This window comes from Rutidosis leptorrhynchoides, chromosome 3 (assembly GCF_046630445.1).
Source record: "Rutidosis leptorrhynchoides isolate AG116_Rl617_1_P2 chromosome 3, CSIRO_AGI_Rlap_v1, whole genome shotgun sequence".
Taxonomy (NCBI): Eukaryota; Viridiplantae; Streptophyta; class Magnoliopsida; order Asterales; family Asteraceae; genus Rutidosis; species Rutidosis leptorrhynchoides.
Window position 1 is genome coordinate 656762387 of NC_092335.1, and position 23095 is coordinate 656785481.

Consider the following 23095-nt stretch of genomic DNA (forward strand, 5'->3'; position numbering starts at 1 on the left):
TTTTTTTTTTTTTTTTTTTTTTTTTTTTTTTTTGAAAGGCAATGTTAGTGGTTAGAGTTAATTCACGAAAATCCCCCCCCCCCCCCGAGACTCGAACCCTTGGTCTCCTCGAACACCATGTTAACATGGTGACCAATGAGGCAAAGCCCCATTGGCAAGATATAAAGAATGTATATTTCTTTGTATGGAACTTACGCTATACCTTGGAAAAATATAAGAGCACGTCGAGTTCCAATCGCCTTTATAGTAAAAAAAGGAAGGCGGGATTCTCAGCGAGTTCTAAAGCAGGTTTAACGTCCGCAAAATCTTTTACTTGAAGGGAAGTTGACAGGTCATCAACTGAGAAAGGTATGCTGCATATGGAAACAATGTTCAGAGTGCAATTGCATTTGCAATGTACAAGTACAAAAATTTACAAGCAATGGTGGCCATTTCGACCCATTTAGAAATGGGTCGCATAGGTAAAACAAAAATATTCAAAACAGTAATTTGGGGGCCGTATTTAATATTACCTGGAATTATCATCTAGTAGAAAAGAACTGCCCACAGAGGCGTTGGAGTCCTCTGTCATCAGTGCCCTCATGCTTGAGATAACCTGAAACGAGATAACATGAACGTTGGGTAATTTATATTTATATATCGTTTAATAACAGAAATAGTTTTACTTTAACAGACGTTATTAGGATAACATTTAACTTACTTCTTGAGATACACTTCGAGTGTTGTAGTTGTCATCCCAATAAAGCGTGCATATTCTATACAACTGCTGGACGCTTAAAATCTGGATATGAATTTAGCATCAACTTATGATCACATTTTACATACGGATGCGTGTCATGTGTGTGTGTGTGTGAGAGAGAGAGAGAGACTTACAGGGCATAGATCATTGATTATATCATCGTATGATATCCTGTATTTCTGGTGTATAACCTGAAGGTCATTAAGATGATGAATAAGGTGGGATAGATTACTAAACTGTAATATAATATAATAATTGTACTACTTTAAAATAAAATAAAATAAAATTAACTTTTTTTTTTAAAGTGACAAAATGAACTTTATTGTAAGACGCATACCAAGAACCCAACAGCTTGCCTTATATGCTTAAGTTCATCCCAAGCCGACCTTGTATACTGCAATATATAAGAAACGTTAACACTATAAAGTACTATTCTATAAATTTTATAGTTTTTGCTCAGGGAAAATAAGACTTATTCACTGTTAAAATACAATGCAAATTTGGAATAATATGGAATTTGTAAATATGTGTGGAAAAATATCTAAATATTAATATGTATAAGAAAATATGTAGATATTAATATGTAAAAGAAATATCTAGATATTTATATGTAGAAAAATCTAGATAATATAGATATTTGTAGGTGAGAAATATCTAGATATTTATCCATGAAAATATCTAGTGTGTAGAAACTTCCATGGACAAGTATAAATATGGGTGAGGAGTTTCATTTGTAATCAAGTTGTGAAAAGAGTGAGTTGAGAAGTAGAGAAGAAGTAAGAAGTGAGAAGAGTGTGAGTAGAGAAGAAAAACTTGTAAGTAAGTAATATTGTAATTGTATTTTGTATTAATAAAAGTGTTCTTTGTTAAGTTTCCCGGTTAAGCCTTAGTTTGTGTTTAAGTTCTTAGTGCACTTGTGTTGTTCTTATTATATGGTCGGCTCTGCCGCCTAAGTGATACATGGTCGGTTATACAGCCTAAATGATATATGGTCGATACTGTCGCCTAAGTACTATTGTGCACTAAGAATTCATAAAATTAAAGGCTAATCAACGCCAAAGTGTTGATGTAGTGAGTCTAGTATAGTCTAGATCCTCTATAGTGGGTGTGTTGGGCTCGTCGAAGCTTCCAACAATTGGTATCAGAGTGGATCGTTCGGGACCATCTCTAGTGGAGGAAATCATCGGTAAACGTTGGACGTTTACATCGACTTGTTTTCACCAAGGCTCTAAGGGAGATTCTGTCGGAGCACAGTTAGGAACTGTGAAAGCTCATCGGTCTGGGACCAAGCTTATTGTACGTTGGACGTCATGATGGCAGATCTTGCAAGTATGAGCAGTGGAATCAAGAGTCTCAATAACCACAACTATGGTTATTGGCGGACTTGCAGAGAATCCTACCTACAAGGACAGGATTTATGGGAAATAGTTGCTGGCAGTGACACAACGCTTCCACCGAAAGAAAATGTCGAAGCCTTGAGAAAATGGAACATCAAGGCCGGGAAGGCTTTATTTATATTGAAGACTACAATCGAGGAGGATCTATTGGAGCACATCCGTGACTAGAAAACACCAAAGGCAGCTTGGGAAACTTTTGAAAAATTATTTTCAAAGAAGAATGAAGCACGCCTCCAGCTCTTGAAAAATGAACTCGCAGTTATCTCACAAGGAAGTCTATCTATTTCTCAGTATTTCACCAAGGTGAAATCTATTTGTCGTGAGATATCTCAACTTGCTCCTAAAGAGAAAGTGAGTGATGCAAGGAAGAAGAGAATTATCATCCACGGCTTAAGGTCCGAGTATAATGGATTTATAGCCGCTGTGAGAGGATGGCCTACTCAACCATCATTAATAGAGCTGGAGAATTTATTGGCTAATCAAGAGGCATTAGCCAAGCAGATGAATGAAGTAACCATAAAAGACAGAGAAGATGCACTCTTCACCAATAAGAAGAAAGCAACATCTCGAAGACAAGATGCGATGAAAGAAAGTCAAACATATGGATGGAAGAGTCACCCAAAGTCAAAAGGCAACGCTTCAGGGGGAGCTCGGGGAGCTCAACAAGGAAGAAGAGATCATCTCCAACAACATGGAGAAAATGATAAGAGAAAGAATGGTGAATGCTTCAATTGTGGCAAGAAGGGTCATTTTGCTCGAGATTGTAAATTCCCCAAAAGGCGAACTTTTGAAGGAAATGTGACCACCGCAAGAGATGAGAAGAAAGAGGTCACATTTGAAGCAACCATTGATGAGGAAACATGGGATGCAGAAGCTGAATTTTCTGTTGAAGCTGGAATGGATGATCAAGTTCTTGCAGCAACCTTAAAGTCAACAATAAACTACAAAGATGATTGGATCATCGATTCTGGGTGCTCAAATCATATGACCAATGATGAGACGAAGCTGCAAGAAATGGATGATTATAAAGGAAAGAGAGTCGTGTTGACAGCCGACAATTCAAGGTTGTCTATTTCTCACATTAGAAAGACAATAATTCCAAATGAAGGCGGCTCTCATAAGCTCCAACTCGAGAAGGTGTATCTTGTCCCTGGCCTAAAGAAGAATTTACTGTCAGTACCACAATTGACAGCAGAAGGGAATTATGTGCTCTTTGGACCAGAAGATGTGTCCGTATTTAAGAGAGTGAAGGTGGTTGGCAATCCAATTATGCAAGGAAGAAGAATAGAGTCGGTCTATGTACTATCTGCTGAAACAGCATATGTGGATAAGACTCGAAAAAATGAGACGGCTGATCTTTGGCATGAACGTCTTGGGCATGTAGGCTACAACAAGTTAAAGGAGATGATGGTAAAACACATAGTAAATGGGCTTCCTCAAATTGATAACCGAACAGATACAATTTGTGCTGGATGTCAATTTGGCAAAGCTCACCAATTGCCATTCAAGGAGTCAGCGCATCAGTCCAAGACACCACTAGAGCTCATACACTCAGATGTCTTCGGCCCAGTGAAACAAACATCACTTGGAGGCATGAAGTATATGGTGACATTCATTGATGACTTCTCAAGGTATGTGTGGGTTTACTTCATGAAAGAAAAGTCGGAGACTTTTCTGAAGTTTAAAAAGTTCAAGAATAAGGTACAAAGTGAGCTCAATTATAAGATTCGATGCTTACGCACAGATAATGAAAGAGAATATTTATCGACTGAGTTCAATATGTATCTTGAGAAGCACAAGATCAGAAGGCAATTAACTTGCCCTAATACTCCACAACAGAATGGAGTGGCAGAACGTAAGAATCGTCACCTTGCCGAAACTTGTCGAAGTATGCTTCATGGTAAGAATGTACCAGGCAGATTTTGGGCCGAATGTATGAGGACGGCATCATACGTGATTAACAGACTCCCACAAACAAAGTTGGGATATATTTCACCATATGAAAGATTATGGAAGATCAAGCCAACCGTCAACCATCTCAAGGTTTTTTAATGTGTATGCTACGTCTTCGTGCCAGATCATCTCCTAAGCAAATTTGATAAGAAGGCAATTCGATGCATTTTTGTCGGTTATGATGAATCAAGAAAAGGATGGAGATGTTGTGATCCAAATACTGGAAAGTGTCATACTTCAAGAAATGTGGTATTTGATGAAGCTTCTTCATGGTGGTCACCTCAAAAGATAGAGCTTCCAGAATCTCATGGATTAGAAGAAGTTCCAGAAGAAATAGAACGTAAAGAGCAAATAGTAGATCCAACTAAAGAAGGATAAGAGTCGTACTCTAAGGAAACGAGTCCATGGAAAACTGGTGTGCATCAATCTGTATCCAAGGAGGTTCGTCCAAGCCAAATGGATGTCGAGGAGCATGTACAAGAATTATTGAGATCAACAAGACCGAGGCAACCTAATCCGAGGTATGCCAATGCTGCTCATGTGGATGAATCAATACCTATTGAGCCTTCTACTTATGAAGAAGCATCACAAAGTCGAGAATGGCAGAAAGCGATGGAAGAAGAAATTAATGCACTAAAAGAAAACCAGACATGGACAAAGCCAAAAGATGTAAAACCAATATCTTGTAAATGGGTTTACAATGTGAAGACTCGATCAGATTGCTCCATTGAAAGGTATAAAGCTCGACTTGTTGCTAGATGTTTTTCTCAACAATATGGGCTGGATTATGAAGAAACGTTTAGTCCAGTGGCGAAGATCACAATAATTCGAGCTCTACTAGCTTTAGCCGCTAGCAAATCTTGGAAGCTGTGGCAGATGGATGTCAAGAACGCTTTCTTACATGAAGAACTTGACAAAGACATTTATATGGATCAACCAAGAGGCTTTGAGAACAAAATCCATCTCGAGCATGTCTGTAAATTAAAGAAAGCACTATACGGCTTGAAGCAGGCTCCAAGAGCTTGGTACGGGAAGATTGGTGAGTTCTTGGTACAAAGTGGTTTCACAGTTGCTCCTTCAGATTCTAGTTTATTTGTGAAACAAGATCAAGGAAAACTAGCCATCGTGCTAGTATATGTGGATGACTTAATCATCACGGGAGATCACTATGAGGAGATCCAAAAGAAAAGAGAGAATTTGTCTATCAGATTTCATATGAAGGAGCTTGGAGAACTCAAACATTTTCTTGGACTCGAAATAGAGCAGAAAAGAGAAGGATTATTTCTGGGACAACAGAAATATGCGCGAGATCTTTTACAAAAGTACGAAATGCTTAATTGCAAACCTATTTCAACTCCGATGGATCCGAATACAAAACTACGAGCAGATGAAGGAAAAAGTCTTCAAGATGTTACCATGTATCGAAAGATGGTCGGAAGTCTTATTTATCTCACACTAAGCTGGCCAGACATATCTTATTCAGTTGGAGTGGTTAGTCGATACATGAGCAATCCGAAGAAGCCTCACCTTGATGTTGTACGACGCATCTTAAGGTATGTTAAAGGCACTATCAACTTTGGTATTTTATACAAGAAAACAAAAGAATGTCATGTGATTGGATATTGTGACGCCGATTACGCTGGAGACTATGATACACGACGGTCAACAACTGGATACATGTTTAGTCTTGGATCAGGAGTAATATCATGGTGCAGCAAGAGACAACCAACAGTATCCTTGTCAAGCACTGAAGCAGAATATCGATCGGCATCACCAGCAACACAAGAAATTACATGGTTGAAACAACTAATGGAAGATCTTCATCAATCAACAGACTATCAAGTAGAGCTTTTCTGCGATAACCTATCAGCTATACGTCTAGCAGAGAATCCAGTCTTTCACGCAAGAACAAAACATATAGAAGTACACTATCACTATGTTCGCGAGAAGGTCCTTGAAGGGGAGATCAAGATGGTGCCAGCAAAGACAGATGAACAAGTTGCAGATAAATTCATCAAGAGCCTAAGTAAACCGAAGTTTATAAAATTCAGAGAAGCACTTGAAATGATCTGCAAGTCATCGTTGGAAGAAAATTTGCATTGAGGAGGAGTGTTAAAATACAATGCAAATTTGGAATAATATGGAATTTGTAAATATGTATGAAAAAATATCTAGATATTAATATGTATAAGAAAATATGTAGATATTAATATGTAAAAGAAATATCTAGATATTTATATGTAGAAACATCTAGATAATATAGATATTTGTAGGTGAGAAATATCTAGATATTTATCCATGGAAATATCTAGTGTGTAGAAACTTCCATGGACAGGTATAAATATGGGTGGGGAGTTTCATTTGTAATCAAGTTGTGAAAAGAGTGAGTTGAGAAGTAGAGAAGAAGTAAGAAGTGAGAAGAGTGTGAGTAGAGAAGAAAAGCTTGTAAGTAAGTAATATTGTAATTGTATTTTGTATTAATAAAAGTGTTCTTTGTTAAGTTTTCCGGTTAAGCCTTAGTTTGTGTTTAAGTTCTTAGTGCACTTGTGTTGTTCTTATTATATGGTCGGCTCTGCCGCCTAAGTGATACATGGTCGGTTATACCGCCTAAATGATATATGGTCGACACTGTCGCCTAAGTACTATTGTGCACTAAGAATTCATAAAATTAAAGGCTAATCAACGCCAAAGTGTTGGTGTAGTGAGTCTAGTATAGTCTAGATCCTCTATAGTGGGTGTGTTGGGCTCGTCGAAGCTTCCAACATTCACGTAAATAAATTTTATAGATTTTGCTACAGAAATTAATTATTAATTCTCCGTAATTTAGATAATATATAGTGGTTACATGCGTTACCTCTTGTTTTGCTTGAGAACACCATATCTCCAACTCTGCTAACCCGGATTTCACATATTCCCCGTTGCTAAAGGTACAACACTCCCGACGTAGAAGAAGACTGCAGAATGAAGATAATTAACAAAACAAAAAAAAAAACAAAAAAAACAGATGATAAAATATATGGCAGGATAATTAAGAGGAGTAATCAATGTACCTGTTAAGGAGCTGCACATTGATGTACGAGAAAACTTGAGTAAATATCTTTTGAATAATTATAGAAGGCACCTGAAATAAAGCTATATGAGACTTTGATGTAAAATATTTTCTTAACAGTTACGAGTATAACTTAGCTTCAGTTTAGACTACCTTTAGATACTCATTCCGTCCAAAAATAAGTGTACACCTTACTATTTATACATGTCCCAAAATAACTGTTCACTTTCAAAAAATAACTACTAAATCCCATTAAACTCCCCAATTCACCATCATTTATTACTATCAATCATTTATATCATAAAAGAATTCAGTCAAACATATTTTTAAATGTAAAGACAAAACTGACATTTATCATGCCTAAATTAAATCCTACAAAAATTTGTATGGGAGACTTTTTATGGGACGGAGGGAGTATAAGTTAAAGTGTTTCGGATCAACCACACCTGTACCAAACATTGCCCGTTTTAAACCGCCCATTTTCAACCAATTAACAAAATGTTCACTTTAATGCAAGGAGTATTTTAACATCTATAGGCTGAGCATCGAAATCGTACAAAATTTTCTTTCAATGTGTCGAGAAGATTATCAAGACAGTCAACAATGCTTTGCCAATGATTGGATTTCAGCACTCCCTTGGACGTACGTGGAGCCTGAATTGTTAAAATCACAAAATAAATACATGTTTTTTAATTGGATATATTAATCATAATATTGGAATTTACTACCTGAATGCATAAGGTAATTAAAGATCCCAACTCCCTTTTTAAGTTGTCGCGAATAATGCCATACATTTTCTCTACGTATGCTGTAAGTTGCTGCTTGAAAAGCAAAGCTGGGTATTTAGCTTCAACTTTACGTACTACCTCAAGTGCCGCTTCAGCTGCAGCAAGGCTCGTAGGATACGATCGGAAACTCTACATGAATTATAAAAAATATACATATAATTATAGGAACATGATATATAAATAATTAGAGGCGGAAACTTCAACCAATTCAATGAGAATATTCGAATTACGTATTATCTCAGTGCAATCGAGTAAAACTAAACAGATTAGCTTGAATTTGAGTGTCAAAACTCGCTCAAAGTGCACTTGAAATGCATAGAACACTTGTAAATCATTTTGTTCACAGAATTGATTATTAATTTGTTGTTTGACCCGTTAACGAACCAGACAACCCGCCCATTTTCCCACCTCTGGACAGAAAGAAAAAATATAGTTAAAAATCGTCACCATCGTCATTCTTCCGAATAGTGAAGTTGCGGTTGGAGGTTTCCGAACTGAAGTTGTAGTATCAGGTTTTAAACTTTTTTGGATTAAGAACAACAAAGTAGATGTATTTGATAGCCAATATGCCATATGATCATTATTATCTTGATCCTGCAACAAGGTGACCCATCATTATATATGAAATGATCCGATAATTATTTTATATTGTATATGTAAGTTAACAATAAGTACCTTAATTGCTGAACCAATCATTTGAATAAGTCGATCATTCACACTAGTTTTTTCAGATTCAAACGATCTCCAATGAATAAGACATTTGTATATCGTAAAAGCTGCAACAGGTTTGCCATGACTGAATCCGGCGTCTTTCTTAACACATTCGATGAGTGCCTCAATATTCTCCTGTTACAGCATTTGTATTAATTAATGAATTAATCGTATCTTGTTTCAAAGAAAATATTAATAAATGGATAATAATCTGAATACAGTTTGTACATTTACCTCTATTTTAAAAGGCAAAAATAGTGAATAGCACGCAGTATTTTTGCCTTTTATTATTATTTTACTCTTTAGTAAAACTTAAGCACAATGAACAGTAACTTTTAAATTTTTTGGGGGAATCTTGGGTTTTTTACTCGATTCAATTTGTTTTCTTTGCTTCTATTTTTCTCCTTTTTGTCTATCAAATTTAGCAAACGTTCATCCGGCAGAACGCGAGGGCACATACCTCGTTTTGACTATCAACTTGCGATTTTTTAGGCTTGTTGTCAGATTCACTAGTCGACTTCCTTGCAGGTGTAGATTCAGTTACTGAATTCCTAGCAGGTGTATCAGGATCCTGTAAAGACTTGAAAATTAATCTAATAAAAAATTTGGCTTGTGTTTGGGTCAAATTCCTTGCAGGTGTCGATTTGGGTTGTGTTTGGTTGCAAATGAATCAAATAAAAAGTCAACTAAAAGAATAATAGGTCAAACAGGTTGGAATTCACCCTGCATCTGTAACAAATAGAACTTCCTAAATCATTCTATTTCAAGATTTAAAGTAACAATAATAATGTTGTGATCATACTTAACGAGGAAATTATTCTATTTAAATAAGTGCTGGACTGAACCGTTCTTAACATACTAAAAGTGACCCATTTTGACCAGTTTGCCAACCTGCCCGACCCGCCCATCTTGCGACCACAACTGTGATTGAAAATAGTAACATAATTTCGTATACTTGTATTCACCTCTATTTCATGGGGACCACTTTCCACACTTGGCTGTAAAATAACTCAATGATTAAAGTGGTCAGTAATAAAGAAAGATATAAGAGGGAGTAATTCAATAATAATGTCAAAGTAATACAAGAGAAGCTCACGTTAATTTTTGGAGATTCCGGCACATGTTTATTAGGTGAAGAAAATACTTGATGTCGAAGAATTTGGTTCTCAGATGCCATGTCAGATACCTTTTCTTGAAGACTACATATTCAAATATAAAATGTAAACATATGTAACCAGAATAAAAATCAGAGATAGAATTCTAATAACTCGTATAATTTGACTAATTCAAGTGTGTCAAAGTCAAAGTCAAACCTCTGCATAGCAGTCTTTAACTGAATAATTTTTGTCTCTGCCTCCATAGCTTGTTTTAGTCTCTCCTCACTGAGTTTGTTCGTCTCTTCATATTTTTTCTCGGTATCACCAATTTTCTTCTCTAGGGAGTCGACTAAAGCCTGTAATTACCATAACATTACCATTACCGATATAATATTAATCTTTATCTTTATATAAAATGTATGCATTAGAAAGGAGCTTTTAGTGACTTCAACCCGTTCCGCCCATTTGATCCATTTAACCCGATTAAGATTAAACACTACCCATATCAACCTATTTCATAAGTAAACGGGTCAAACTTTCCAAGTCGTGTGCCAATTAAGATAAAAGACTACCCAAAGAAGATAAAAAAGCATCTTATCATCAAATTTGAATTAACCTGAGCTACATTACCTTAAGTTTCTCGTTTTCAGACGTAAGCTTATTCATGAGTTCATGGTCAACCACCGGGACCTCCTGAATGAGTGGAACTTTTTCGATTGCCTTAGCGGCAGCTTCACGTTCCTTCACGAGCAGTTCGTTAGTTTCATTAAATCGAGCTTCCATCTCTTGCAAAGCAGATTGCAGTTTTCCGTTTTCTTGTGTTTTTGCTTCTTCTAAGTCAACCTGCAAGACGGGGTGTTAAAAGTAAATTCAGGTAAATCATGGAAACAACTATTTAATCTTTGGAAAATTTTTATTATCTTCCAAAATAAAAATAAAAATTAAAAGTTAAACAAAAAGGCGCATAAAAAGTGTACCCTTATGCGCTTCTCAAGCTGCAATCGCCAAGTAAGTTCTTCAACTTGCTTTTCTAGTTTATTTTTGGCGGCTTGTAACGCACCAGTTTCCTTTGCAGCCTACATTTGAAAACCAGTATCAAATAATGTAATTTAAACTTTTTTCAAATAACAAAAAAATATTTGTGCAAGAATAGGAGTGGAAAATTTACCATCTTAAGCTTCCGAAGTTCAGCACGAGCAACTTTTCCCCTCCATGAACATTGTGTAGTAATTGCAGCTTTCTTTAACTTTGTGAATAGAAAGCGGACTAAGAACTTGCGACAATGGCTCTGCAGAAGAACTAAATTCAGTCAAAACCAGAGCAAAACGGTTATGGTTCGTTTAATCGCAGATATTAACAGGATGTGTGCATTAGAAATACACGTCGGGCTGTTTTCATTCAACTCATTTGACATGTTGCCTTGATAAACTATAACGATTGAACGCGTCATACAAAAAAAAGGTTAAGCTTTTTAATATTTGAGGTGAAGTCAACACCTGAATGATAATTGCTGCTTTTGTCTGCCTTCTGAAACGAAGCTCGTTACGTGCAGCCATACCCCGGAACCCCGTTTGAACCGAAATAGCAGACAACCTTAAAACATTGTAACCTTTCCTCGCAAGATGCATTCGCTGTTCTCTTTGAATCCTCAAACAAGAAGCTTCTCTATGCATGCGCTCAAAAACTTGTCGAGCAAGTTTCCCTGTTAAGAACACAGCAAAAAAGATCGTTAAGTTGTACTTATGCTTTAAGCTACCCGTATATATAAAAACCAAAATGTATATAAAGGGTACCTCTACAAACGGCTTGAATTTGCAAGGCAGAGTGACGTAACAAGATAAAACTTTTTCGTGCAATAAAAGAACGAACTTTTCGTTGAACGATAGTGGCGGATCGTCCCAAAACTTTAGTTCGGCGAGCATCCAGCTCAGCCATTTGACCAGCTCTTAGAAACACCTTTGTTATACCAATCTGCATTTCAACAAAATTGAAATGCAAGCATTTTAAACTTATAATGTATAATTCCGTGTATGCATGGGCGGATTCAATGTAGTGCAACTGGGGTCACCCGCCCCCGGTGATCGAAATAATTTCAATAATATTTTATTATATACTTAAAATAAAAACTGTACGGTGCTATACGGATATAAAACAAATAGGAGAAATCTTAAAGAAGAAGTTCATTAGCTCACTTGGTTAGAGTGGACTCTATCTATTACATGGTTGCAGGTTCGAGACCTTGCAAAGTCATTTTTACGACTGAATTTTTCAGTTTGGCTCATTTATACCTCCATTACAGTCCAAAACAACTCGAAATGGGTCGAAATAAATAAACGTCACAAACCGACGATAACTTCAAGCGAACCCAACGGAGCCAAAATCTCTAGTCTAAACTAGCAAACTAAGATAGAACACTAGAATTACACAAAGCAAATTCTAAAACAAAACAAACATAGACCATCTTTAAACAAAACATTCAAAAAGCTCTTTTATTTATGTATAATAACTAGGTGTTTTTCTAGTATTTACTCATTTGGTTACAACATGATCCTATAACTACAAGGTCTTAGGTTTGAGACTTACAAGTGTCATGTTTCAAAAAAAATAAAAATAAAAAAAAAAATTTGCCCCCGTTAAATTTTTTTCCTGGATCCGCCACTGCGTGTATGTAACAACGAAGCTTTATACATAATCCTATATCTATAAAGAGAATCTAACATCAAAAAGTGCAAAACAATCACCTGATAGCCTTCGAGTCCAATTTTCTCCAAAAGCTTCTTGCAAGTCACAATTTCATCCTTACTATTATAAGTCAGTCACAAGAAAAATGCATTTTTATTCATCTTACATTTCACTCTGAATAATTGTATAATAAAATAAATTAAAATGTATTAATATATAATATTATATTAATCACCTGCCGTTCAAAATCTCGGGAGCCAAGATGCCAAACCGATCCACAAACTCGTCAAACGCTTTTCTAGTCGGATATCCAGCACAACTGATCCTGATTGCCTCCAATACTCCCTACATTGTTGGACTAATTTGACTCAATTCCAATTTGGATTATGAGTTAGGCCACCTAACACATCTAGATGGATCACATGGGTGGTTGTTGAAATATGCATTCAACACATGGGATTATTCAAGGTTGACCATGAAATGTCTTGAATTCACACATGCATTCATATGGCTCATTTCAACTATAAAAGGAAATGCTTGGAACTTCATTTAGGCATCCCATTCTTCACATCTTAAATCCCATCTCAAGTTACATAATACTTGAAAGAGTCTATAACACTCTTGTGAGAAGTATTGTAGAAAATAGAGAGAGTATAGAATTGTTAAATAAAATTCTATACGAGTGAGTTACGAGGGAAGTGTAATAATCTAGTGAGTGGTCCAAATACTTTGTTAGTATTTTCGGAGCCTAGATTGAGTGATACATTGTAACCTCGGGTTTGCCATATTTGCTAGTAAAATCCATCTCTGCTTCCGCCCGTGGACTAGGCCTCACGCCGAACCACGTAAATCCTTGTGTCTTTATTTATTGCTTAATTGTTCTATTAATTTCTCGGGGTCTTGAAAGTGCGCTAAATCACAACAAACTGGTATCAGATCTATAGCTGTGATTAAATATACAAGATGACGATAATAAGGTCCGACGTAGAGAAATTTAATGGCCAGAACGATTTTGGTCTTTGGCGAATGAAGATGCGGGCTCTACTGAGCCAACAAGGTTATTTGTTAGCTTTGAAAGGGAGAGAACATCTACCCGAAAAGTTGACAGATGAAGAGAAGGATGAACTTCTGGAAAAGGCACACGGCATGATTATTCTAAATCTTGCCGATTGTGTGCTTAGAGAAGTTGCGGCAGAAACCACACCGGCTGGACTTTGGAAACAGCTAGAAACTCTATATATGACTAAGAGTCTCACGAACCGGTTGTATATGAAACAACGGTTGTATACTCTTCGGATGAAAGAAGGTTCACTAAATGATCACATCGATGAGTTCAATAAAATAATTTTGGACTTGAATAATATTGGTGTGAAAATTGATGATGAAGATCAATCATTAATTTTCTTATGTTCCTTGCCAAAATCGTACGAGCATTTGGTTACAACTCTACTATATAGTAGAAAAACTATTTCCATGGAGGATGTCAAATCTACCTTGAACTCTAGCGAGTTAAGGAAGAAATCCTCGGCGGATTATCTGGAAGAGAGTGCAGAAGGTTTGGTGGCAAGAGGAAGACGTAATGATAGAGCATCAAGTAGTAACAACAAAGGTCGTTCTAGATCGAAACCAAGATCTAGAAAGATCAAGTGTTACAATTGTCACAAGGAAGGTCACATGCGTAGAGACTGTCCAGACTTAAAAGGAAAAAGAGAGACTTGGAATGCAGCGGGAGCCGATAAAGTTGCCGCGGTTGCAGAAAATGATTCTGATGGTGCAAATGTTCTTAGTGTTACCGATGGCCTCTCAAGTAATGAGTGGATTCTTGACTCAGGTTGTTCTTATCATATGTGTCCTATTAGGGACTGGTTTACTACCTATCAACAAATAAATGGTGGTAAAGTCCTTATGGGAAACGATGTAGCTTGTAAGGTTGTTGGCATAGGAACGATCCAAATCAAGATGTATGATGGCACGGTGAGGACGTTGACAGATGTCAGGCATGTTCCAGAATTGAAGAAGAATCTTATTTCCTTGGGTACGCTGGACTCCATCGGCTGCGAGTATCGAGCCCGAGGTGGAGTACTAAAAGTCTCTAGAGGTGCACTTGTCGTGATGAAAGGTGAAAGGTGTAACGGCCTTTACCTGTTAAAAGGTAGCACGGTTACTGGTGTGTCTGGAGTTTCTTCATCGGCTAAAGATGTAGATACCACCAAGTTATGGCACATGCGCCTTGGGCACATGAGCGAGAGAGGAATGATGGAGCTTAGTAAACGAGGTTTGCTGTGCGGTCAGAATATCGGAAAATTGGAATTCTGCGAGCATTGTGTATTCGGAAAACAGAGCCGAATAAAGTTTGGCACAGCCGTTCACAGGACGAAAGGTACTTTGGATTATATCCATTCAGATCTTTGGGGTCCATCTCCTGTTCCTTCAAAAGGTGGTGCGAGATACATGTTAACCTTTATTGATGACTATTCGAGAAGAGTATGGGTTTATATCCTTAAACGTAAGGATGAAGTCTTTGTCAATTTCAAGCAATGGAAGATGATGATAGAGAAGCAGACTGGAAAGTTCATTAAGCGCTTGAGAACTGACAATGGACTGGAATTCTGCAAAGGCGAATTCAATGAGTTCTGTAAGAACGAAGGCATTGTGAGACACCACACAGTGCGGTTTACACCACAACAGAATGGCGTTGCAGAACGGATGAATAGAACGCTCCTTGAGCGAGCGAGGTGTATGCTCTCAAATGCAAAATTACCAAATATATTTTGGGCTGAAGCTGTCAACACAGCTTGTTATTTGGTAAATCGGTCTCCATCAACGGCAATTGATTGTCAAACTCCTTTGGAGAAATGGTCAGGTTCCCCTGCAAGTTACAGTGATTTGAAGATATTTGGTTGTCCTGCTTATGCTCATGTGAAAGATGGTAAACTTGAGCCGAGGGCTAAGAGATGCATATTTCTAGGGTATGCAGATGGGGTGAAGGGTTATAGATTGTGGTGCCCTGATGGTAAATCATCCCGATTTCTCATCAGCAGGGATGTGACATTTGATGAGTCTGCTATGTTGAAAAAGACAGAGGAGGAACAAGTAGTTGCTGGAAAAGATCGTGAAGTTGAAGAGCAGGTGGAGCAAGAAATAGAAGTTTCACAAGGAGTAGTACAAGATACTCCTGTCGAGCCCGTTGTAGAAGATGTACATGACTCTGGTGTTGATCAAATGACACCAGAAGATCAGTCAGATGAACAACATGATCTACAGAATTATAATCTAGCAAGAGATAGAGAACGACGAGCAATAAAACCACCACAACGGTTCGGGCATGCAGATTTGGTAGCTTATGCCCTGAGTATGGCAGAAGATATAGAAGTCCAAGAACCTGCTACATATCGTGAAGCTATAAGTGGCCCAGAATCTGCAAAGTGGTCTGTAGCTATGAATGAAGAGATGGAGTCTCTTTATAACAATCATACGTGGGAGCTGGTGAAACCGCCAAAAGGTCAGAAGATTGTTGGATGCAAATGGATCTTCAAAAAGAAGGATGGAATTCCGGGTGTAGAAGATGAAAGGTTCAAAGCACGCCTTGTAGCAAAAGGCTTTACTCAGAGAGAGGGAGTTGACTTTAATGAAGTTTTCTCACCGGTCGTAAAGCATACATCTATTCGCGTGTTACTTGCCATGGTTGCTTTACTTGATATGGAGCTGCAGCAACTAGATGTCAAGACAGCATTCTTACATGGTGAGTTGGAGGAACGGATCTTTATGCACCAGCCAGAGGGATTTGTGGTCAAAGGAAAGGAAGATTATGCTTGTTTGCTGAAAAAGTCATTATATGGCTTGAAGCAATCACCTCGACAATGGTATAAGCGGTTTGACGTATTCATGACTAGTAAATGTTACTCGCGGAGTGATTATGATAGTTGTGTATATCACAAGAAGCTTCCAGATGGCTCGTACGTTTATTTGCTGTTATATGTGGATGATATGTTGATTGCTTCGAAAAACATGTCTGAGATCGATCAGTTAAAATCTCAACTCAAAAGTGAGTTTGAGATGAAAGATTTGGGTGCAGCTAAGAAGATATTGGGAATGGAGATTATCAGAGATAGACGTGAAGGAAAATTGTATTTGTCACAAAATAAATATATTGAGAAGGTTCTTCAGCGTTTTGGGATGGATAACTCCAAACCGGTTAGTACTCCACTTGCTGCACATTTCAAACTTTCATCGGCGTTATCACCAGAAACTGAGGAGGAGGTAGAGCATATGTCACATGTTCCATATGCTAGTGCTGTGGGTAGCATCATGTATGCTATGGTATGTACTAGACCGGATATTGCACAGGCGGTAAGCGTGGTGAGTAGATATATGGATTGTCCAGGGAAAGCTCATTGGAAAGCGGTGCAATGGATTCTACGGTACCTCAGAGGGACAACAGATATTGGCTTAGTATTTGATAGCGGTGGTAATACTAATGTTACCGGATACGTCGATTCAGACTATGCTGGTGATTTGGATCAGAGAAGGTCTCAGACGGGGTATGTTTTTACTCTCGGAAGATGTGCTATTAGTTGGAAAGCAACATTACAATCGACGGTTGCTTTGTCAACAACTGAAGCGGAATACATGGCTCTGACTGAGGGTGTGAAAGAAGCAAAGTGGCTGAGGGGTTTGGTTGGTGATCTGGGTTTGCAACAGGACGAAACTGTAGTGCATTGTGATAGCCAGAGTGCCATACATTTGACTAAAAACCAAGTGTATCATGAGAGAACCAAACACATTGATGTACGGTATCACTTTATTCGAGAAGTCATATCAAAAAGAGTTATAATTGTCAAGAAGATTTGCACGGCAGATAATCCGGCAGATATGTTGACTAAGCCCGTTACTACAAACAAGTTCGAACACTGTTTGGACTTGGTTGGCGTTCGAAGAAAGTGATGAGCCCGGGAGGGCTGACGGGAAGCGGAGATTGAGAAAAGATAGCAAAGGAATGGAATGTTCGTCAAGGTGGAGATTTGTTGGACTAATTTGACTCAATTCCAATTTGGATTATGAGTTAGGCCACCTAACACATCTAGATGGATCACATGGGTGGTTGTTGAAATATGCATTCAACACATGGGATTATTCAAGGTTGACCATGAAATGTCTTGAATTCACACATGCATTCATATGGCTCATTTCAACTATAAAAGGAAATGCTTGGAACTTCATTTAGGCATCCCATTCTTCACATCTTAAATCCCATCTCAAGTTACATAATACTTGAAAGAGTCTATAACACTCTTGTGAGAAGTATTGTAGAAAATAGAGAGAGTATAGAATTGTTAAATAAAATTCTATACGAGTGAGTTACGAGGGAAGTGTAATAATCTAGTGAGTGGTCCAAATACTTTGTTAGTATTTTCGGAGCCTAGATTGAGTGATACATTGTAACCTCGGGTTTGCCATATTTGCTAGTAAAATCCATCTCTGCTTCCGCCCGTGGACTAGGCCTCACGCCGAACCACGTAAATCCTTGTGTCTTTATTTATTGCTTAATTGTTCTATTAATTTCTCGGGGTCTTGAAAGTGCGCTAAATCACAACATACATTATATTACACAATTTCAATCAAACTTTAAAAAAATAGTGTGTCCGTATATATCTTGATATTGGGAAAAAAAACATAAAAACAAAATGATTTCTAGTTTTTCATAAATGAAGTATATATATCCTTACCCCGCATCGCAGTTGTTGTAGAACATTTTGATTTTCAAAAATGGCAGGCTTGAGAAGGTTATTAGGCTTCACGCAACGAATATAATGAGGTTCGGTTGAGCTCAAAGTTTCAAGCAATTGTTGCAGTTGTTGCTTAAAAATGAAAAAAACCATATACGTTAGTTGAGTTTCTTCGTTATGTTTAGAAACGGAAGGTGACAGATCATACCTTAAAACTCGTGCCGATTGATGAGAACTTAGATGACTTGGATGATTCCTCAGATGAAGTCGGGAACAAACACGACACAAACGAACATTCGGAAGCACTTAAGAGTGCTTGATGTTCTGCAATGACGTAATCTTTGTTTTTGTCCAAAAACAGCTCAGTTTGATATGTCACCTAAATTAAAGTTAATTTATTTAATCCATAAAATATTAAGGATCATTAAGAGTTGAACTTTATTAGGAACTTACATCACCAGCATAATGACAAATCGTGAAGTCAGAACGTGCCAGTTTTGGTTTGGCAAAACGCTTGTGGTTATTAAAAGTTTGGTACAACTTTTGCGAGAATGTTTCATGTGTTGACCTAGGAAACATACTGTGAAACACGAGTAATACCTTAAACGTTGGGAACATACTTTAACTGCTCATATTGTTTATAAAAAAAAGGCGACAAGCAGATAAACTTCAAGTATCGCTTACCAAGCCTCGTCTAGAAGAGCTATAATACCACCCGGTTTCTACGTATCCAAAAAACAATTTAACTCAGTAACGTTGTAAGGAAGAAAATTTAAACATATAAAAACTAAAAAGCACCACAACCTTTTCAATGAGATCAAGAATATCTTGATTATCAATAAATTCAATGTAGCTCCAATTAATTTCTTCTTTTGTATATTCTTCTTGCTCCATCTTGAATACATGCTGCAAATGCAACACGAAACCGTTACATACATAGTATTTTTTGCCATTAAATCCAACACGATACCGTTACATACGCAGTATTATTTTTTTTTCCGTTTAAAGAGACAACCTACGTAGTATTTTCACACTTTTCAGTGATAAAATATAATAATAAAAAAAGTCCTGTTACACAACCTGATTAAAATGCTGTTGGAGTTTTTCATTTGTCAGGTTGATGCAGAACTGCTCGAAGCTGCCAAAAAGTTCGGACACAGTATAAGTTAGATATTATAATTGCAAATTTTCTCATTTTTTAGTAACTGTTGCTAAAATTCCACATATAGCATCGATAAGAACTCTTTTAGTCAAAGATTTGAGCTTTTTCATAAACGTCAGTTTAAAATGCAAACAAAAGGCGTACCAGTGAAGCACCTGTTTGTGTTGAAACTCTCGAAACCATAAATGTCCAGTACTCCAATTATGTATATAGAGGTTGAGTCCTGACCGATCGAGCTGTTAATCTTATTTACGAGCCTGTAAATACATAACTGTTAAGTGACATTATCAAGCTTACAGCTCCCAAACGAAAGAAGTTATTCTGAGCCTAGATTAGTCAACATCACAAAAGTAAAAACTTTCTTTAATAGGAAAGTGAAGCTTACCAGTCGAATAACCTCGAGTAAGCGACTTTTGCTAATGCATCTCGGCTGACAGCAGCAGATTCTGGATCCAACCATCTGGTGATGGTTTCATCACGTGTTACAATTACACGTTTGCATAAACAATCTTCTAGAGCTTTCACGTCACACCTGGATAATAAAATATATAATACTCCAACTTAATATAACACCTACAAGTGGTTCTACTGTCAACTAAATAGAATTAAAAAAAAAAAAAAAAAAGTTGTTTGACTCATCTATAAATGTGCCAATTTGGGTTATGTTTTACCCCTGAAAGGTCATATGGGGTCAACTAAAACAGAACGGCTCGAGATTCGCTCAGTGTGTATTTTGACCTTTTAAATGCTTACAACCTCCAATATTGTTTTATTTACATAATCAGATCATGATTGTAATACCGTAGTTTTATCATAATTAACACACTGGTCAGTTTTAAAAAATGGACAAAAGAGAGCTTTCAGCATTAGTTAAAAAACAACCCTTTCAACCCATTTCACCCGACCCACTCATTATGACCACTTACTTGAACAGCTCAGCAGCAGTCTGTAGGTGAAAGAAAGATTTTTCATCTTTGGGCACAGATGAGTCAAATTCTTCTCCTTTTGCAAATTCTATATTACCCAGATGAAGAATTGCAGCCACAACTCTAAAAATAGCATCCTGTGATGATAACCAATCGAACGCAAAATATTATCTAAAACAGGATTGGTAGTTCACTAGTTGTGACCTTTTTTTGTAAAAAGAGTTTTTAGTATGCACGTGTGTACGTTTTACCTGCTCTTCAGAACTAATTCCTACAACATCCATTGCATTCCTAGTGGCAATGTATTCTTTCGCTTCATCTAAACCGTCAATCTTGTAACAGTTTGATTGATTTAAATAATGGAAGGTCTTTGGATCACCCAATTTGAATCTTTGAAGATCCTATAACCACAACAGATATAATACTAATTAAAATTTAATAAAGTTCAGTGAGAAAAAAAAAAGACTTCTTGCCTCTGGTGGTGCAGCACAAAGCATGTAAAAGCAATGATAATTCCTCTCGGGATCTGAAAGTTGGCAAACCCGAGATCTTTCCAATAAGTATGTCCGTATAGCAGCTCCCGATATCCTTCCTTTTTTATCAAACTGAATCTCCACAAACTTGCCAAAACGACTGAAATGGTAAAGAATGGTAAAAATGGTTAAACGTCAGTAGAAATGATTAAATTTAGAACGGATGTAGGAATTAGGATCTAAGTGATTGATTAATTACCAACCTCGAGTTATTGTTTCTTACAGTTTTTGCGTTACCGAAAGCTTCTAATACAGGATTGGACTATAACATAAAGAAGTCATATAATTAATTTTTTTACAGAAGTTTATATAATAAATAATAAATTTCTTGTAAAAGATTCAAAACGAGACTTATTATCACCTCAAGGACTTTTTGTTCGACACTTCTTCCTTCAGAAGCAGTCCGACCGCCCATGTAAGCAAGATATCGCATAAGTTGTTTTGTGCTTTCGGTTTTACCGGCTCCGCTTTCTCCACTAACCAATATCGACTGACTTATACCATCGTTCATCATAACTCTGCACCATAATGACAGTTTCGGTTGGTTAAAAACGATGAAGTTTTTTGTTATTTTTTATATTTTGATATGAATTTTGAATAATACCGATATGCAGAATCTACAACCGCAAAAGGGTGGGGACTCAATTCTCCAAATGTCGCACCTTTATATTGTGCCATCATATGACTATCGTATAAATGTGGTAATCGTGTGAAAGGATTCACAGCTATCAGTATGCTCCCGGTATATGTCTGGTTGCACCATCATTAGGAAGACGAAAAAAAATTAAACAAAAAAAAGGATTTTGCTATCGACAGCCCTTAGGGGCTATCGTTAACGTGCTTTATATTGTTGTACATCTTGATAAACGCCATTTTGAAAGTGACTGAAAAATGCTATTTACAATGATTTGATGCATGTTAACGACAACCCTTATGGTTGTCGTTAGCAAAATAAATAAAAAAAATCACTGTGTGAAGGAATAACTAACTCACATATATCTCGTTAATATCATATCTAGATCGTAAGTTACTTAAAACCCCCGGTTCATGCAAATACGCCAATTTTGTCATATCATCTACTCCACATGGTGGTGCTTCAGCATCTTTGGGATGTACATTTGATGCCTTCGCAACAACCTATTATCGACATACATTTACACATAATAAGTACTATTGATCTAAATCTTTACAATAACAGAAAACAGAACGTGTACTCATTATTCATATGGATTAGAGATTAAGGACATTTACCGTTTTTCTTGAAGTAGTAACGACCTTAATTTCTTTACCCGTTGCCTCAATAACTTTACCATCTATCCAAGCCTCAACTGGATCTTCCACCCAAACAAGTGATCCAACCCCGAAACTAACAGAGGCCGCCTATAAACCAACATTACCGATTTATTTACATTTAAATCCCGTCCACGAGGTTTTTAATCAGTAATAATCACTCTTTTAGTGCACATTATACAAATAAGAAGTAGAAAAAAATTCAAAATCGTTCTAAGAACTAGCCTAATGGTGTTCCAAGTTTTCTACATACATAATGATGAACATGACAATTGTAAATTACATTTTTACAACTAATTAAAACTATTATAAATAAATATAAATAAAAAAAGATCCATGTTAATAATTCTTTGCTATATGGACCAAGTACAGTTAACAGAGTAAATAGAAATTCAAATTAATAGAACCAAAAAATGTTTATTTGATATCCGGATCATTGCTCAGTAGATCAACAATGTTGCTGACTTTATAAATTAACAGAAAATATCACAATAACTTTATTCATACCAAATTTATACTTCATATATACAAATTTCACACATTCCATTCAATTCAAGAGTCATCTTATGTAAATACACATTACACATACATATAAAAAAAAAAACAATTACTAAAATGAACATCAAAACAGTAAATACATTTACAATTGAATAAAGTAATAAAACAGTAGAAACATAACATACCATATTTCAGCAATGGAGGTTGGATCAGAAGAAGAATCACTTGAATGTAACAGCAATTCAATAATTAAAAACTTCAATTAACACAAACATATACCTTATTTCTTTCTTTATATATGTTATATATGTTACGGAGTATATAATTAGAATTAAAACATTCTTACCAAATAAACGACCGTTAAATCACTAAACCTTAATTGCTCTCCAGAAACTTAAAAAAAAAAAAATAAAAAATCTCAAACAATTGTAAATTTGTTATTGCTTTAAATTCAAGAGTAATGAATTTGGAGATTTGTAAAAAAAGAGAAGAGATTGAGCTGTTTGAATTGAAATCCCTATATTTGTGTTGGATTGGTATTTAA

At 36.6% G+C, this 23095-nt stretch overlaps 1 protein-coding gene across 1 annotated transcript; it reads right to left on the bottom strand.

Moving 5' to 3' along the window:
- Window positions 1–241: 241 nt before the first annotated feature.
- LOC139899209 (myosin-6-like) lies at window positions 242–22776 on the bottom strand. The gene is made up of 38 exons (XM_071882031.1): window positions 22737–22776; window positions 22015–22143; window positions 21757–21900; window positions 21368–21513; window positions 21125–21281; window positions 20967–21025; window positions 20704–20863; window positions 20482–20631; window positions 20231–20367; window positions 19690–19836; window positions 19460–19561; window positions 19223–19280; window positions 18947–19048; window positions 18827–18864; window positions 18596–18722; window positions 18351–18521; window positions 18143–18274; window positions 12652–12761; window positions 12476–12536; window positions 11528–11705; window positions 11231–11436; window positions 10903–11022; window positions 10712–10810; window positions 10365–10577; window positions 9951–10090; window positions 9782–9836; window positions 9098–9217; window positions 8602–8769; window positions 8374–8520; window positions 7867–8055; window positions 7696–7791; window positions 7140–7210; window positions 6944–7043; window positions 1077–1133; window positions 874–930; window positions 701–781; window positions 513–595; window positions 242–353 (listed from the first exon to the last, which is right to left on the bottom strand). Exons 1-38 carry the CDS (start codon window positions 22737–22739, stop codon window positions 242–244), a joined length of 4425 nt encoding a protein of 1474 aa, XP_071738132.1. The 5' UTR covers window positions 22740–22776.
- Between the last annotated feature and the right edge of the window lie 319 nt (window positions 22777–23095).

Coding starts and splice junctions, on each gene's coding strand:
- LOC139899209 (XM_071882031.1), bottom strand. Junction 9,218..9,781: donor ACCAAATTCTTCGACATCAA/GTATTTTCTTCA, acceptor TTAATTTTCAAG/TCTTTACAGGATCCTGATAC. Junction 7,211..7,695: donor ACACATTGAAAGAAAATTTT/GTACGATTTCGA, acceptor GCTTTATTTCAG/GTGCCTTCTATAATTATTCA.